This window comes from Pectinophora gossypiella, chromosome 29 (assembly GCF_024362695.1).
Source record: "Pectinophora gossypiella chromosome 29, ilPecGoss1.1, whole genome shotgun sequence".
NCBI classification, from domain to species: Eukaryota; Metazoa; Arthropoda; class Insecta; order Lepidoptera; family Gelechiidae; genus Pectinophora; species Pectinophora gossypiella.
The window spans coordinates 4,253,842-4,269,998 of record NC_065432.1 but is presented as its reverse complement, the minus strand read 5'-3'; the positions used below and the strand labels follow the sequence as shown (position 1 = coordinate 4,269,998).

Here is a 16,157-nt window from a genome sequence, read left to right as displayed (position 1 = left end):
CCTAAAATTAAGAGCTGTGAATCATCCGTCCCTTTCCTTTTCCACGGATATGAAAATGACGGATATAACTTAAAATAAAATTAGGCGGTGTTTGCAGGAATCGGGGCCATTATCATAATTAAAACACATAATAACGGGTTCTTACCGCGTTTAAATGGGGATATGAGACTCCCGATATTTCGACACTGTTGCAAGTGCCATGATCACGGGATGACTGATGAGATTTAAACGCGGGAAGAACCCGTTATTATGTGTTTTAATTTTCATACTATTTTTTCGTGAAAAATTGGGTTCCGACATGAAAAAGGATCCTGGGTTCCAACATGAAAAAGGATCCAAAAGGATCCTTTCTCATGTCGGAACCTAATTTTTCACGAAAAAATAATAATTATGAAAGTTCATACATTGTTTTGAGTTTACGCGGTTATTATCATAATGAAAGTTCACCACCAAACTTGACATTTTGATATTCACCCTAAAAAGTTAAACGAAGGCCATTCTGTACAGCGCCATCTATATATTTTGGGGAACGCAGCATGGAAAGTCCCTCATTTGAATACTGAACCAAAATACAATTTGGTTAAATATAGTAGGAAAGTAAAGGGACTCTTGTTTATTTAAATGGCAACACTATCGATTTCTACCAATCATATCGATTTAGAATCTCTGGCTGGCCAATGATGAGACTGCTTTAAAAATTGCCACATCTTATACAAATATTCATAAGAATTCTAGCGCTCGAGGCACGGGTTCCGCCCTCCCAATAACTTATCAATGATAGATAGATAAAATCTTTATTTAGGTTTAAGTTGTCCTTTTCGGAAATAGGCCAAATGGGAAGTTGTCCTTTTCGGAAATAGGCTAAATGGGAAGTTGTCCTTTTCGGAAATAGGCCAAATGGGAAGTTGTCCTTTTCGGAAATAGGCCCAATGGGAAGTTGACCTTTCCGGAAATAGGTCAAATGGGAAGTTGTCCTTTTCGTAAATAAGCCAAATGGGAAGTTGTCCTTTTCGGAAATAGGCCAAATGGGAAGTTGTCCTTTCCGGAAATAGGCCAAATGGGAAATTGTCCTTTTCGGAAATAGGCCCAATGGGAAGTTGTCCTTTTCGGAAATAGGCCAAATGAGAAGTTGTCCTTTTCGGAAATAGGCCATATGGGAAGTTTCCTTTTCGGAAATAGGCCAAATGGGAAATTGTCCTTTTCGGAAATAGACCAAATGGGAAGTTGACCTTTTCGGAAATGGATCAAATGGGGATTTTGTCCTTTTCGGAATTAGGAGTATTGAAACTGTTGTTCTATTGACACAGTGGATGAAATGGCACAAGTTGTCCTGAAAAGACGAGATCCTTCTTCGACCAATAGACGCAAGGAATTTTATCTACGTAGATAAAGACCATACGGCCATTGGTCGAAGCCCACGATATAAATCGCCGGAACCCGTGCCGCTTGTGTAGAACAATGTATGTTCCTGAAATGTCTCTCACTCTATTGCTATATCTCTCTTTTACTGTCATTATAATTAAGCTATGTTTGTTGAAGTGTATTTATAATCACTTTCTACTATTGTATGCCAAATTCATAGAACAGGGGTCTAGAAAGTGCGAAATGTCATCAAATGTCAAATAGCAATATTGCTTTTTAGATGAATTGCTTTATTATGGCCTTTTTAACCCCCCAAGAATTTTTTACCGTTCCAAAATATATTTAAAAGCTAATTTTAGCCGTAACTGGTAACACTCATTGCACTGGCCAATATTATATAGAACCAAGGCGTTCCCGACCCTAATACGTAAGGTAAATGGTAACATTTTATTGTAAAATAGCAAAATATTGTAATAAATAGTGTTGCCAGCTTAAAATAAAAAAACTACAAATATTACAAGTGTAATATGTCTCTATTTTAAGGTTTTAATTAATAAAATAAATACATTATGAACTTAAATGGTTTTCTTATTATTATCCTTATAACCTATCCTAAAAGTATTTTCTTACTACATGTATGTATGAATAAACCGGTTTCCTACTTGAATCCGAAAGTTTTCTTATCGATTTTTACTATTTCTACGAAGCCTAACGGTGAAATGAATTACAATACAACACTTTATTGCACCAAAATAAAAAGAAATAAATAATAATTATTAATAAAAAAATCAACAATAAAAAGTAATAGTTTGTTAGTAATAGTTATATTATTAATAAAATTGATGAATAAAAAAAATTATAATTATTAATTCCTTCCATTATTTCCTTCTGCTGCGCCCATCTAAAGCGGTTATCACATTACCCTGTCCACCGGGCTAGATGCGTCAAGGTCACATCGATATTAAAAAAATCGGCGCTATTACACTAGCTCGGAATCGTGATTACCCCACCTATTTGCTATTCCATTAGACTACCCGATCTGGTCGGCGGACCCGACCCGATAGACTGATGGACAGGGCAATGAGACCTTGCTGCCTTTAAAACAATGGCCTAAAGATCTTTGTAACCAGGCCAAAAATTAAAAAACCTTTAAGACAGTCTATGTACTTACCAATAACTAAACGCAAAACCTTCAAGGCTTTAAAAAAAATAAAACGTCGGTTTTGACATTTGAAGCGACTTCGCCTGTTTCTGGTTGTGTTTATTAGTTTTCGGGGTTTGAGGCCATAATTCTAGAAAACTTTTATGTTACGCGCTGAAATATCAAGCCTACATCTTGGCTTGTATTTTTGAGATTTAAAAGTCGAGTTTTACATCAGATGTAGTAGTTAAATTGAGGTCGGAACATGGAAGGCGAAATACTCGAAAAGGTCTTGTCTGGTCTCCAGAAAGGGCAGCCGTACTGCCTCATTTGTTTCAAAACTTCAAACGAAACCCGCCTTGTTGTACCTAAATATCTACAGCAGTTCGCCAAAAACTTTAACATAAACATATTCTCTATACAACCAACGCTTGTGAGTACTATTTCAGTGTTTCATAAAACTTCCCATTTTACTTGTAAGCTCCTACTTATGATGACATTATCAAAGCTAACAGCTTGTAGGGTAGACTGAAAGGCTGAATCATTATTTTTTATGACTATTACAAGCTTCACTTTCAAATTTGTTGAGTATAAAATAGGTTCATTAAAGAGACTGTATTATAAAAAATAAAGATCAAAAATCGCGTGTTTATTATCAGAAATAATACAAAAAAGCAATAAGACACATCAGTGGTTATAAGTTAGTGGGTATATAAACTCTTTGTTACTATTTATTTACTTAAATCTTAACAAAGAATTACTGCTGTCAAAGATTTAGGCATGAGTCTTAAAAAAAATTAACTTTAATTTAGATACAACATTCCACTACGCCTTTACCACAGATATTATTATTTATTAAGTACACTAGAATAAGCTGTCACTGCACTTGGGTTTTGTTTTTATAATAAAAAGTAGAAAGAAAAAAAAAGTGGAAAGTAGTTTCTTTTCTGTTCTGTGGCCTTTACTGCCTTCATAAAATTTTCATTCATTCATTTTATATATATGAATGAATCTAAATGAGATAAGTGTAGAAAACAAACACACACATACACACTGAATATGTTCCATGTTGTGTACATGAATTATATGAGAATAAGAAAGAAATGGAAACAATAAAAGAGTTTCCTATAAATGTGAATGCAATAAAGTTTTACTATTATTAATTATTATAATTTTTAATTCGAATTAATAAACAGTCCAGGTAACCAATCACATTTAAACTTAATTTTATTAAATTGCTTTTTTGATACTTAAGCTGTTGGTTCTGGTTATTAACCGTTAAAACAGTGTGGTGGAGCATGCTCCATGCTCACTCCAGTTGATTGAGGGGAGGCCTATGTCCAGCTGTGGGACGTATATAGGCTGTTTATGTATGTTATGTTTTTGAAATTCGGTTTTTGCATGCCAAATTGTGTCAAAACATGATATTCTTGTATACTTAAATGGTAATCTTCGTTCGTATTGTGTGGGCTGTGAAGTGGATTACCAGCCTCATCAATCCTGATTATTAAGCCACCAAAGGTGCCTGACGTAGCTCATGTAACCATTACATACTTACATCAGTAAGTAGAAATCGGGACCAACAGCTTAACATGCCTTCTGAAGCATGGATCATCTTACTTTCAGACAATCTGGTGATCAGCCTGCAATGTCCTAACCAAACTATTATGTACTTTAGTTTATATTGGTGCTAATTCCTGTAAACACCATCTAATTTTATTTTAAGTTATATCTGTCATTTTCTTATCCACCGAAAAGGAAAGGGACGAGTAATCGACAAGCATAAAATTTATGTAACACACGTCAATTTTAAGCACAAATCTAAAACAACCATCTAAAAAATTTACATTGGCTAATAACCTGACAGTGTTATGTTGACAGCACACGTCAAAAGGTTTGCATACCAGCGAGATACCTTTTTAATTCGCCCGGGTTATTCATTAATTTACTCATTCTTCCTAAAATTAAGACCTGTCAATCATCTGTCCCTTCCATTTTCGGCGGATAAGAAAATGACAGGTATAACTTAAAGTAAAATTAGGAGATGTCTGCAGGAATCGGGGCCAATTATCTGCTTGACTAATTCTTCGCATGAGGGATAGATACGCGAAAGCACCTATGAAGCTAGCATGTTCACTCAGGGTGTTCAATCTTATGGTTTAATTTTAGATAGAGAAGACCATGCTAGCGTGCTACATGTGCGAGGCCCGGGCGGGAGCCGCAGTCAAATTCTACGCGGCAGTCCAGACCGCTGTGTCTGCTCGGTTGATGCTTAACCGGCATGCTAGTCACAATATGGTGAGATTATTATTAACATATGTAACGAAAAAGATTAGACGAGTTAGATCGCTTCTCGAAACTGGCAAGGGATCTTCAAATCTTGTTTGAGGATTCTAAAAATGTTAAAAATAAAGTTAAGTCGCACTACTTGTCCAATCAACTAGGTTGTAATTTATTCCAAAAACAAAATTTTGTTATTATTAATTTATTTTTTATATTTTCATATTATTATGCCTATGTTATTTAAGTGCTTAGTTTAGTACACGACTGCCTAGCACAGATAAATCTTAATGGTTTGCGTGCTGGTGAAAGTTATTATAATGTAAAAAAAAAAATGCATAATAAAAAAAAACGGTGGTACGAACAAGCTGGGGACAGGGAGGAGTGGAAGAAGGGAAGAGAGGCCTTTGCCCTGGAGTGGGACATTGAGGGCTATTAATAATAATAATAATGTAACGCGGGATGTATCTCGAATAATACCACCACCGCCATCTATTGGCCAATCGGGGAACAACGCGGCTCGGCCCGCGCCGCCTGCGCCCCCACAGAGGGACGCTAGGTTGAGGAATGAGGAAACATTATGGCGTCTTACCAATTTCGATTTCACGATTACACTCAATAATAAATTTTGTTTATTTTTTGATTTTCGTGAATTCTTATTTCATTTAGAACTAAGTGTGTGTCAAACTGATTGTGACTTGAAAATAAAGTGTCTCCAATGATTGCGAGCAGTTTCTTGAACTTTATAAAACATATCAAATATACCCGACGGCAACCCGCCGTATCAATATCATCATCATCAGCCGTATGACGCCCACTGCTGGGCATAGGCCTCCCCCAAGGATCTCCACGACGATCGGTCCTGCGCTGCCCGCATCCAGCGGCTTCCCGCGACCTTCACCAGATCGTCGGTCCACCTTGTAGCGGGCCTACCCACTGAGCGTCGTCCGACACGTGGTCGCCATTCCAGAACCTTTCCGCCCCATCGGCCATCGGTTCTCCTCGCTATGTGTCCTGCCCACTGCCACTTCAGCTTTGCAATTCTACGAGCTATGTCGGTGACTTTAGTTCTCCTGCGGATCTCCTCATTTCTGATTCGATCGAGCAGGGAAATACCGAGCATAGCCGTATCAATATATCTTCTTTTTTTTATATGAAATGAAAATGAAAAATAAAAATCATTAAAACTGTAAGTAAATCTTTTACTAGAAGTTCAAAATTGACTTGTAAAGTAAATTAAAAACATTAGTCGTGGGTAATTTATTAATTACAAAATGGCAACTTTGGGTGGGATGACGTCAGCTGGGCTAACCTTGAAATGTTAGCTGTCACTTGGGCATACCTGGTTTTGTTGTACCACTTTCGGTGTTCGAAGAACTACCCACTTGTGCATTGTATTAATCTGCTTTTTTTTAGACGCTGGCAAAACCTAAAGACGTTGTAATTAGTATGTGTAACAAGAAGCTACATGAATACCAAACAAAGAGCACCCTGCGTCAAACAGAGGTGCTAATTGTCGACAGCAACGCGGTAAGTGGCCAGTTGTATTATATCATCACCACCAGCCCATTAACGTCCCCACTGCTGGGGCACGGGCCTTCCCTATGGATGAATAGGGAGATCGGGCCTTAAACCACCACGCGGGCCCCGTGCGGATTGGTGGTTATTAACGACTGCTAATGCAGCCGGGACCAAAGGCTTAAACTTAAAGTTCAACGGATGATTCTGAGTTGATATCAAGTGGAATTTCCTGTCAGAAAATTCATGAAAACTTCTGTGGTTTATTAAATTATTTTCCGTTTCATACTTGAATCGTGATTTACAGAATCATAGTCTGAATCATCCGTCAAAGTTTTCGTTACGATGTCACTAACAACCTATGTAAACGTCTCTGTTGTCTATAATATATTATGTTTTCTCACAGGGCCAGTGGACGTCTAAGCGGAGCATCCTTCCTTCAGCGTCTGAAGTTGCGAAAGAAGGCTCTTTGTGAGTTTATTGTACATTTATACATACGATCATAGCTATCATGTTCACCTACAAGCGACCTTAAGAAAGACCTCAAACTCACCTCAAAATCGGTACTTTTAGCCATTAAGCGTTAGGCTCCGGAGGTCCCGGGTTCAAATCCCGGTGGGGACGTATCACGAAAATCACTTTGTGATCCCTAGTTTGGTTAGGACATTACAGTCTGATCACCTGATTGTCCGATAGTAAGATGATCCGAGCTTCGGAAGGCACGTTAAGCCGTTGGTGCCGGTTACTACTTACTGATGCAAGTCGGTAGTCGTTAGATGACCCGTGTCAGGGGCCTTTGGCGGTTCAATAGTAACCCTGACACCAGGGTTGATGGGGTTGGTAATCCACCTCACAACCCACACGATAGAAGAAGACTCAAACCGTTATTCGATAGAACGAGGCAGTGACCACGACAGCATGCGTAAGCCTATGGCAGCTCTTTCTAGCTCTAACAAATGACGTTTCTGTGTATCAGAAAAAGATAGAAGCATAGGTGGTTCAAGCCCTACTTGTTTTTACAGAATTGTGCCACAAAACAAAGATGTGGAAACCGTAGTTTTAGACGACGACGAAGATGAGCCTGAATCACCAAAACTGGAAGCAGAGCAGCCCTTAGCTGAAATAGTTCTTCTCAAGCGATTCGTACGCAACAGTACCTCAGCCACGCCACGCAAAATCCTACCCAAAATAGTGTCACTGGACGAATTGTTAGCAAACAAAAGCTCAAAATACGCTGCCATAGTCCCGAACCATGACCAGATAATTTGCAGAAACCCTGAAAACCAAGACGCTTATATCTTGCATCCTTTGTCTATAGATGACGAAGGAAACACTTCCGTAAGTACACTTTCTGCTTTGCTGGTCAACGGACAGCTGGTCCATGATACCAGACCAAAATATACTACAGAAAGCTGTGTGATGCTTGAGAATAAAACTGTCTTGAGCGAAAAGCGACTTAACACAGCCAAAGACACTGTTAACAGTGTTGAAAACGATAAAATTCAAAATGGCGTTAAGGAGGCGCCGTTAAGAGTCAATAGGTTATTGCAAGACCTCCTCGCTTCAAAAAGTAGCGGAGACACGGAGGATTTCGACAACGTTATAGACAGATTATTACAAGAAAAATTGGAGTCTTTCACGAGTAAAAACAACAGTAACAAGAGATCGAAGGAAATTGTAATGGAGACAATGAAAAGACAAAAAACTTCAACGAACAAAAGTATTTTGAATGAAGAATACTATCAGTTGCCGAAGTTGGCCGCTAAGGCAGTTGTGTTTGACATGAACGCGGAGATTAGACCGCCCCCGTTGGCGAGGCTGACAAAAGTGTACGATCCCCAACTGCCTGTAGGGCCCCTGATAACTAGCGTAAGGTCTGAAGTGGCCGCGCCGCCGCAGAAGACCGGGAAGGTCGATTGGGAGGACAAAATACCTATGGATTTAATATCTTATGCGGTGAGTTTTTCTTTCATTCAGAAAAAGAAATTTAAATCGAAAACATTGCGGACTTGAACCGGGGTCTCGTCAAACTGGGACGAACGTGTTAACTAGTGATGTGCCGGATCGTTAAAAATGTATATCCGCGGATACGGATCTGCATACGGATATTTAGTGTAAAGATCCGCGGATACGGATACGGATCTTAATTTTCTTATTCGATTTCTTATTCGCGCCCGCGACCTTGAAACGATAGTAGACGTCTTCGCTCGCCGCAACGTCAGGCAGGACACGTTTTAACTTGCATTGTGCGGGTAGTACTTTTGTTTTGGTTATGGTAAAACAATCTGAATGGAATTTTATAGTTTTTTATTTAATAATTCTACTTAATCACCTGAAAAAGATCCGTAAAAGATCCGCGTGAAAAGTAACGGACACGGATACGGGTACGGATTTTTCTTTTATCTCGGATATCCGCGGATACGGATATTCGGAACATCACTAGTGTTAACCAGGAGCGGTTCCAGATTTTATGTGGGGGGGGGTTACCTAGGGGTAAACCTATCTCCCTAGAGAATTAGATAAAATTGCAGTGGTCACCCATGACCCAACCTGTCGCCCAGGGAGGGGAGTCATGACCCCCTCCTCTGGATGCGTCCATGCGAACTTTCTATCTATGTATCTGAAGGTCAGAAGACAGATCTGAAGGCGACAAAAAACCTATTTATTTTTTCTGTTTAACTTATTTATGTATTTTAATAATGAAAAATGTAATACTAAGTCCGGTTGATTGAGAGGAGGCCTGTGCCCAGCAGTGGGACGCATATAGGCTATTTATGTTTTGTGGTATGTAGTAACAGTCTCCGTGGTCTAGTGGTAAGAGCGTTAGGCTCACGATCTGGAGGTCCGGGTTCGATTCCCGATGGGGACATTGTCGAAATCACTTTGTGAGACTGTCCTTTGTTTGGTAAGGACTTTTCAGGCTTGAATCACCTGATTGTCCGAAAAAGTTGATTCCGTGCTTCGGAGGGCACGTTAAGCCGTTGGTCCCGTTGGTAAAAACACCTCCACCAACCCGCAGTGGAGCAGCGTGGTGGAGTATGCTGCATACCCTCTCCGGTTGATTGAGAGGAGGTGTGTGCCCAGCAGTGGGACGTATATAGGCTATTTATGTTTATGTGTATGTATGGTATGTAGTAATAAGCGCGACAATTTGTCACGTTTTTCTATGACGTCACAGTGTGCTTTTTCATACAAATTCCATAGTAATTTCATGTTTTGACGTTTAGTAAAAAGTAACTGATTTGACTAGTTGGAAATTAGCCTATTATGTAATGCTTCTTGTATATTTTCAGGGTCCTAAAAAAGTGTTCATAGGCCCTACAAACAAAGACATTGGAATACAGACCCAACACATGGCCGGCCAAGTGGAACAGACAACTAGCAGTCACCAAGCGGACCCCAATATAATAGACCTTTGTTAATAACAATTAAGGTCTATACAAACTGGAGCTGGGTACGTTCATAACCGGCTGTATGTATAGACCTTTATCAAACCGAATTTGGTAAAAACCAAACCAAATTTTGGCCATGAGGTACAGTCATGAGCAATATGATATACCCACTTTAGGACTCTGTCGCACTAACACATTTGACATTTAGTGAGACTTACAGTTCAGTTTGTCAAAAAAGTTAATGTGACGTGGTACCAAAGTGTATACATATTAATGCTCGTGACCGTACACAGACAAGGGCGTGGTTGGCGCCCTTTTTTAATTTTATATATTATTACTCTTATTTCGCCATGCAGTCACTAGATGTCGCTAACCGTATAAGCTTACATATGTAAATCAGCGCCATCTAGTGACCATGTATCGTATCATTATGAACACGACTGTACAGTCATGAGCAATATAATGTACCCACTTTAGGACTCTGTCGCACTAAGATATTTCACATTTAGTGAGACTTACAGTTCAATTTGTCATAAAGTACATATTAATGCTCGTGACCGTACATGATTCCAGCGGACATCTCCTAATTTCGTTATACCTGTCATTTTCTTATCCGCCGAAAAGGAAAGGGACAGATGATTGACAACTCTTAATTTTAAAATGAATGGATAATCCGGGCGAATTAAATAGCCATGTCGCTGGTATGCAAACCGTTTTACGTGTGTTATTAACTTAAATAAAGATCATAGAAGGAAAGCTACAAGCAAAGAGAGGAATTGGAAGACCAAAAAGAGCTTACATGGAGCAGATTAAACAGAAGGCGAACGTCGTGTCTTATAAGGAAGTGAAAGAATTGGCCTTTGATAGACAAGAATGGAGAATGCTACACCGACAAGAGCGTGGCTCTTTGTGATTAAATACCATACGTCCCTTTCGTAACCAAAGTTTCATAACTAGTTATAAAAAATAATTTTCTTCGCTGTTTGTTTCTGGAGGTCCGGGTTCGATTCCCGATGGGGACATTGTCGAAATCACTTTGTGAGACTGTCCTTTGGTTGGTAAGGACTTTTCAGGCTTGAATCACCTGATTGTCCGAAAAAGTAAGATGATTCCGTGCTTCGGAGGGCACGTTAAGCCGTTGGTCCCGGCTATTAGCCGTAAAAACACCTCCACCAACCCGCATTGGAGCAGCGTGGTGGAGTATGCTCCATACCCCCTCCGGTTGATAGAGGGCCTGAGGCCTGTGCCCAGCAGTGGGACGTATATAGGCTGTTTATGTTATGTTTGATAACCAGTTAACAGAGAAGACTCTTTTTCCATTTTCGTAATTAATTATACTTTATAACCAGTTACGAAAAATGTTTTTTTTTGTAACCACCTAAAGTAGCTTTTACACCGACGAGGTGAGGTGAGAAGAGGATTGAAATCGCGCCAAAAAATCATTAATATTAACCCTTTCACCGCCAAAGTCTGATATATTAGACACGTAGTGATGCAACTAATATCATAATTACTTGTGTGATTGTTCACTGTATTTATAGGCCACTGAAATTTAATACATTTTAAAATGTTTCAAGGAGTATACTGGGTGTTAGTGACATCGTAACGAATACTGAGAGGGATGATTCAGACCATGTTTCTGAGTTAATATCAAGTGGAATTTTCCGTCGCAAAATTCATGTTTTTTTTTATTTATTTTTTTAATTATTTTGAATTCTATACTTTTGCGATCGAAAATTCCACTTGATATTAACTCAGAATACTGAGCTAAATCAGCCCCCTCAGTATTCGTTACGATGTCACTTACACCCCTTACCAGTACTACAGGTAGCCATACAAGTAGGTATGGGTGTTAGTGACACCGTAACGAATACTGAGGGGGATGATTCAGACCATGATTCTGAGTTGATATTAAGTGGAATTTCCTGTTGGAAAATTTATGATTTTTTTTATGTTTTTTTAAATTATTTTCCGTTCCATACTTTTGCGACGGAAAAATCTACTTGATATCAACTCAGAATCATGGCCTGAATCATCCCTCAAAGTTTTCGTTACGATGTCACTAACACCCTGTATAAAAATAAAATAAACCCCCTAAAAACTTAAAAATAACTATAGATATATATCTGAAATGATTTATTTACTTCAAATTAAAACATCGATATTCAATATTGCCAACACTAGTAAATCAACCATGTTTAATGTCGGTGTGGTGAACGTTTTTGATCAAAACTCTTGGCGCTGAAAGGGTTAAATGCGCCTTAAAATTTGGATAAAGTTGTTTCACATTACAAATAAAGTTTTTATTTTTGTTCTACAAATTTTAGCCTGTCGATCGTCTGTCCCTTTCCTTTTCAGCGGATAAGAAAAGGACAGGTATAACTGAAAATAAATTTAGGAGGTGTCTGCAGGAATCAACTGATTGAAGAGTGATTGAAATATATTATTTAGATATAAGAAAAACCTCTTTAATTCTTTATATTACTTGTGTACAATATTAGTGTCTATGTTATAGTGTCATAAGACATATTTCTTTCTCTTTAAGCTACTGTAAAATTGTGAACAGTAGGGTAGTTTCCAAGCAGTCAAATGTTACTTTTTACTAAACGTCAAAACACGAAATTACTATGGAATTTGTGTGAAAAAGCACACTGTGACGTCACAGGGAAACGTGATAAAATGTCGGACTAATTATTACGTTTTTCTTGATTAAAATTCATAAATAAGTTAAATAGGCAAATAAATATATCGTTTTTTGTCTTTATTAATAATCATCATCATCAACCCATTAACGTCCCCACTGCTGGGGCACGGGCCTTCCCTATGGATGGATAGGGAGATCGGGCCTTAAACCACCACGCTGGCCCAGTGCGGATTGATGGTTATTAACGACTGCTAATGCAGCCGGCACCAACGGCTTAACGTGCCTTCCGAAGCACGGAGGAGCTCGAGATGAAAACTTTTTTTTGTGGTCACCCATCCTATGACCGGTCTTTGCGAAAATTGCTTTTTTTTTTAGGAAGATTTACAGACAAATAACATTAGTGTATAAAACTGATTGCTTAACTATGTGCTAACAAAAAATCTCCACAGTTAAATAATATTAATTGTATGTAAATTAAACAGTTCATGCTTAACTTCAACAGTCGCAGACCGAGCGCGTTGACCGCTGCGCCACCGAGCTCCTCAACGTGCTATTTAGTAATCAGACTTTCATAATATATCTTTGACTTGGAAACTATCCAATTGTAAATGATGCAACTATGAAGAGTTAAAACTCAAAAAAAATGTAAGGTAAACCTAGTTCAGACGCTAGTGGGCAGCGGAGAGTTGCCTTTCTATACGTAGTATTATTCCTTATCCTATATGCCGGTGGAGAGCATAAAGGAGTCTGCCCACTACACCGTATCATACCATGACCGTAATAGGAATGTGTCAGGCAAAAAAATATTCTTTGTATAGAAAAGCATGATACTATGTCCACTAGACCGTTCCGTCACCGACTCGTGCCGTCGCGTGCCATGCACGGAGCGTTGATTATTGTCGGCGAGAATATTTTGCCGGTGCCGATGCTCCGCGCATGGCACGTGCCGTTGCTAGTTAATCTTTTAATAGACATACCTATTTTTTTTTTTTTAACCCCTTTTTTGCGCGCAATCTATCATACATACATACATAAACTCACGCCCGTAATCCCTAATGGGGTGGGCAGAGCACAAGTAATCAAAGACAACTTGCAGCCACTGTTGATACGAAGTCCAAAGATGGATATGATGAACCTTATGGTGATAAGGGATCAGCCTATCGCCCATAACATTAGTCCATCATGTTAGAGGACACAATCCCTCTGTCGGTTTTTACGACATGCCCGGGAAGAGAAGCAGCTGAACGTGTTCTATATTTTTTATATGCTCCCAGAACAGCATAGAAGCAATCGCGCAATCTATCACCCTTGGATAATAAGCACTTCTTGTGGTGTATAGGTATCATTTTAGGTAAGCGACCAGTGTCGCTTCCTATTTTGGGCCTTAGTTGGCTAGATCCTGCGGCAGCCTCCTTCTTAGTCTTAGTCGTGTGGGCTCATCCATGAGCGGCCTGGCCAGTATATTAGGATGGGCTGTTATTCTGTTTTTGTAAGAGCAGCTTACATTTTTTAACTCTTCACTTACTGTTGGGATTCTTATTTTAAAACTTATTATTATTATTTTTTTAAAACTTGAAACCACTCCCCAGACGTCCAGGCACGATACACATGCGATAATGAAACGGCTTTCTATGAATAGTCATACAAATTACGGGTGGCCAACATACGGGTTGCATACGGACACCATACCGGCATCATACGGGCATTAAACGCCGTCGACTCGTTTCAGTGGGCAAAGCAAGCCGAATCGTATTACCTTCCGTGCTTGATACGTTCATAGCACAGTCATGGTATGATACGGTGTAGTGGGCAGACTCCTTTTAGTGTCATAAAGTGATTTCGAGACTGCATTATTGAATGTGGCGCCATCTCTATGTTATGGTAATTAAAAAAGTGAGAATTTAGTTATTAATCCAATTACAATATTCGTTTATTCTGAATCGTTATAGTTAACAGGAAAACGGAGAATAAATTTTGTATTATTGACTCGATTTTGTATTTTGCCTATTTCCTGTCAGTGTAGGCAGGGACCACATAATTCCACGTACTATCCTGACTAGTGATGTGCTGTTTCAGGAGATGTTCCTTAACACTTTCGAGGACAGAACGTCTAATGACGTTCCGATTCTAAAGTGTCATACTATCTATTATGAACCATCAATGACCCATCGTCTCTGCCCGTGAAAGGGTTAAGTAGGAATGTTCCCGTTGTAGAAACTCTTAAATAGTAAGGACAGTGGTGCTAATTCCTGTAAATATCGTGTAATTTTATTTTAAGTTATATCTGTCATTTTCTTATCCGCCGAAAAGGAATGCATATATGCTTTCGGAAATACAGAAGACGGCAGAGAATTCCACTCCTCGCCACATCGAAGCGATTCATCTAAGAAAGCAATATTGCTATTAGAGATTTGATGACATTGCGCACTTACTATTATATGCGCAAATGTCAATTGCCTCGTCTGGTTGTCTTCTCGTCGCGGGCGCAGCCTCTCACGCTCACGGGTGGGCGAGGTTCGCCCCTCCGTGAGCCCTGGTCATGTCCGGTGGTGCCGCCGGCGAGTCAGCCCACCAGGTAGGACCCTGTTGAGGGAGGCCCGGTGAGCGACTCCAGCCAGGCGGCACAAGTCTTGGTCGAGGTATGGGCCGGCGGGCACGGGTCCGAAGGCTCGGACCGGCTCAAGCCGGCGGAGGTCCTATGTCAAATTGCAACAACGAAACGTGGCCTTTATCCCCCCCCCCCCCCCCCCGCCACCCCCGGGGGCTTATCTTCAAAATGAAACATTTAAATTATTCAAGTATTTATTGATCACAATTTATTTATGTGCAAGTAACTATTATTATCAGCGTGATATCAAGTGGTCAGCATTCGTTACAGGAATCAACACGTTGACAGTCCAGTGACCCATATATGGGTCATGACGGACTAGCTCCATACGTCCGTGGCCCATATGTGGGTCACTAAGAAACGACCCGGTACGCACTAAGGGGCGCTCCACTTGGATGCCGGGTAACTTAACAAAGGTTGAAGTAATGTGAGGGACTAACAAGGAAGACAAAACATAAGGCAAACTTGTGAGCATTAAATTAAACAATAAGTTTTTTTTGATACTTTCGTAACTACTCTAGTTTGACAGCCCTAAAAATCAAAGAATATATTCACTACGTTTAAGAGATGGGACTTTCAAATCCATGGTATCACACAACCAGGTATGCTCAATCCTATGACAAGCCGCCATTGCTAGCCCTTTGATGACGTAAGTGTTACCATTCAATTGGTATCTCCAACATTCCAAGGACGTAAATTTTATTATTTTAAAATTAAGTGAATTACTGACTAATGTATTTAATTACAATTACTTGTCACTTATATAAAAATAATTAAAACTGTAAGTAAGTCTTTTACTAAAAGTTCAATTTTTTTTGCAAAGTAAATTACATTTATATTACATTGATTGTGGGTAATTTATAAATTACGAAATGGCAATACAGGGGGGATGACGTCAGCGCGGCTAACCTTGAAATTTTAGCTGTCACTTTTGAGCAATGTGTCTACACTCAGCGGGATCCCCTGTCTGGGAGACATAAGAGTGATGCAGAGAATTAGATCTGAATTTGTTCTACTGAATTATGCTGAAAACAGAATTTGTTCCGTTAAAAAAACGGAAATACAAAGTTTTCTAACCGACCTCCAGCCAGCGGGATATTTCCCAAAGTTAAGTCTGATGAAGTATAAATTGGTATTAACTTTTAGATCTGTATTTATTCTGTTCAACAAAACAAAAAAAATACTTCTGACATCCTTACTTCAGCTACAATC

At 39.3% G+C, this 16,157-nt stretch overlaps 1 protein-coding gene and 1 long non-coding RNA gene across 6 annotated transcripts in view; one reads left to right on the top strand and one right to left on the bottom strand.

The window, feature by feature from the left end:
• Nucleotides 1–792: 792 nt before the first annotated feature.
• Nucleotides 793–1,364, bottom strand: LOC126379646 (uncharacterized). The gene is made up of 3 exons (XR_007568359.1): nucleotides 1,230–1,364; nucleotides 943–1,038; nucleotides 793–878 (listed from the first exon to the last, which is right to left on the bottom strand). It is a non-coding gene; the product is annotated as an uncharacterized LOC126379646 (long non-coding RNA).
• Nucleotides 1,365–2,592: 1,228 nt separating this feature from the next.
• The window catches only part of LOC126379472 (uncharacterized), a 116,841-nt gene continuing 103,276 nt past the window's right edge, over nucleotides 2,593–16,157 (top strand). For 4 of the 5 annotated variants that reach the window (XR_007568343.1, XR_007568345.1, XR_007568346.1 and 1 more), the window contains exons 1-6: nucleotides 2,593–2,936; nucleotides 4,673–4,801; nucleotides 6,200–6,313; nucleotides 6,708–6,772; nucleotides 7,324–8,257; nucleotides 9,595–10,688. Coding sequence is in view for 1 of the 5 variants with exons in the window: in XM_050028232.1 (XP_049884189.1) it covers nucleotides 2,769–2,936; nucleotides 4,673–4,801; nucleotides 6,200–6,313; nucleotides 6,708–6,772; nucleotides 7,324–8,257; nucleotides 9,595–9,723 (1,539 nt within the window). In the remaining 4 variants the exon portion in view is untranslated. Of the gene's footprint in view, nucleotides 2,937–4,672; nucleotides 4,802–6,199; nucleotides 6,314–6,707; nucleotides 6,773–7,323; nucleotides 8,258–9,594; nucleotides 11,378–16,157 lie in introns of those variants that run through there. The other variant, XM_050028232.1, reaches the window with a different exon arrangement.